The sequence below is a fragment of the Montipora capricornis genome, chromosome 4 (genome assembly GCF_036669925.1).
Source record: "Montipora capricornis isolate CH-2021 chromosome 4, ASM3666992v2, whole genome shotgun sequence".
NCBI classification, from domain to species: Eukaryota; Metazoa; Cnidaria; class Anthozoa; order Scleractinia; family Acroporidae; genus Montipora; species Montipora capricornis.
In genome coordinates, this window is record NC_090886.1 from 19,975,834 (window position 1) to 19,978,333 (window position 2,500).

Below are 2,500 nucleotides of genomic sequence, written 5' to 3' on the forward strand. Positions count from 1 at the left end.
CCTTGGGAACAACGGTGACAAAAATGAACTCTTCCATAAATCAGAATCGCTTGATTGAGGAACTCGTGCCGCATTTGTGTAAAGTAGTTTACGTAACAAGGCTGTCTCCTGTTCAGAGGTGAAAAAACAAAAAATTACAAAGCCAAAAATACCTCAAATGAAGTAATATGGTTCTTGGTAAAGAAAAGATATTATTTGATCTGAATTTATACAAATAAATTTTTTAAATCAAGGCCAAAATATCGTGAAGTTGCCTTTTAATGAGCAAAACGATTGTTGTGAGTGTCCGTTTTGAACTTTTAATTGTATATTTCTTTCCCATTCTCACCAAATCAGCAATCATCACTACGCTCAAGAAGTATTGTTATTGTTGTTGTTGTTGGAACACTTAGGCAAAAGTAGCAATTTTAACTTATGTGTTAGTTTCAGCACCGTTTTCCCAGTTTATTTCCAAAGTGGTTCGGCGTGGTGCCTTAGACACATGCAAATCATTTATCAATCCAAGCTCTGTGATGATTTGTCCAATAAAGAAGCGCCTTATCGCAATGCGTCTGTAATATGTTATCTGTCGTTCTTTTTTAATCTCCCGCTAGAAATATCCTTAAGGGATTCCGTGTCTGCGTTGCTGTTTGTTGATCACCATCTTGGGTAATTAATCAGTTGTGTTTGAGTGAATTCGAACAAAAGCAGAGCGTGAAGCCACATTTTTTTATAGTGCGTCTTCGTGTTTAAGGTCTTTAATAGCAGAGTTAATAACTCTGTTAATAGTAAGCAACGATCTAACTTGGAACAGGCTTATCTTCTGAACAAAGAGCTCATTTTACTTGGAGACTGGAACATTAATGCACTTGATCGGCTAAAATTCAAGAAACATCATCTCAGCAAAGGTTTATTGGCTATGAATCTTAATCAACTTGTGCTTGAAATAACACGTCCAATGAGCGGAACCTGTTTGGACCATATCTATTCAAACCATTCTCATAGGATCCATAATATTGTTTGTCCTGTTGTTGGACTTGCTGATCATCTACCTTTGTTTGCGGTGAGAAAATATAGTAATCAACGTGAACGTCCCAACGCCAGAAAGATCAATAACTATATACGATACCGCAACATGAAAAGGTTTGATGCTGAACTTTTTAAACAAACTCTAATGCAGACCCCTTGGGATTCTGTTTTTGTTTTTGATGACATTGATGACATGTTGGACTCCTGGGAGAAACTATTTAATGACGCTCTTGAACAACACTGTCCATGGAGAATTAAACGTGTTGCTCGTGTTAATCAAGCTCCTTGGATAACACCTCCGATTATAAAGCAACTACAGTTTAGGGATGCCTTACTGAAAAAGTTTAAACATCATCGCAATCCATGTGTTTGGGCTGATTATAAAAAGGCGAGAAATAAAGCAGTAAGCATGTTAAGAAGTGCTAAACGCAAGTTTTATGTCTCTAAACTGGAGCAAAATGTAAACAACGCAAAAGGAACATGGAAAATAATTAAATCAATCTCAGGAATGGTTAATCAGTCCAAACGTGTGAACAGCCTTCGAGTTGAGGATCGCATTATCGAGGATACAGCTGAAATGGCGTCTGAGTTTAATTCTCATTTTACATCTGTTGCCGATAAACTCAGGTCGTTACTTCCTCAAACAAACTTTGACATGTCTAAACTGAACAATTTTGTCTGCTCAAAAAAGGATAATAACGTACTCTTTTCCATTCCACCTATTACAGAGTCCAAGGTCATTGGCTGCCTTAAGAGCATTAATTTACACAAAGCCTGTGGTATCGACAAGCTCAGTCCACGAATGCTCAAGTTAGCAGCTCCTATAATAGCTCCATCTATTGCCAAGCTAATAAATCATTCCTTCAATACGGCCTCGTTTCCTCAACGCTGGAAGACTGCGAAAGTCTCTCCTTTATTTAAAGGTGGGGACTCAGAGGACTTAAATAATTATCGACCAATTTCGGTTTTGCCTGTACTCTCAAAAGTAATTGAACGGCATGTACATGACTCACTCTCTCGCTATCTTTGTGAAAACAACTTGATCTACTCTAAACAATCTGCTTTCCGGAAGCTTCATAGTACAGAAACAGCCCTGATCAGAATTATAGATGAACTTTTATTTAACTTGGATAATAATCGTGTAAGTGGCATGATCTTAATCGATTACTGCAAGGCCTTTGACATGGTTGATCATGTTATCCTGTTGGACAAACTACATGCCTATGGTTTAGACAACACATCATTATCGTGGTTTCAATCCTATCTCAGTGACAGGCGTCAATTTGTATCCATGAGTGAAAAGGAATCTACTACATCTATTATTCCGCATGGTGTACCTCAGGGCTCTATTTTGGGCCCTTTACTGTTTGTCTTGTTCATTAACGACCTTCCGTTACATGTTAGTTCTGCTAATACTGATCTATATGCTGACGACACGACATTAACTTGTTCCGTCAATTGGATGGATATGGATCGTCTGCAAATTTCTTTA

The 2,500-nt window shown here is 37.8% G+C and overlaps 1 protein-coding gene across 4 annotated transcripts in view; it reads right to left on the minus strand.

Annotated features, from left to right (window-relative positions):
- LOC138045734 (uncharacterized) overlaps positions 1–2,500 on the minus strand; it is a 33,619-nt gene that overhangs the window by 3,576 nt on the left and 27,543 nt on the right. For all 4 annotated transcript variants that reach the window (XM_068892333.1, XM_068892336.1, XM_068892335.1 and 1 more), the window contains exon 14: positions 1–108. This exon is cut by the window's left edge and continues 22 nt beyond it. In XM_068892333.1, coding sequence (XP_068748434.1) covers positions 1–108 — 108 coding nt within the window. The remainder of the gene's footprint in view (positions 109–2,500) is intronic.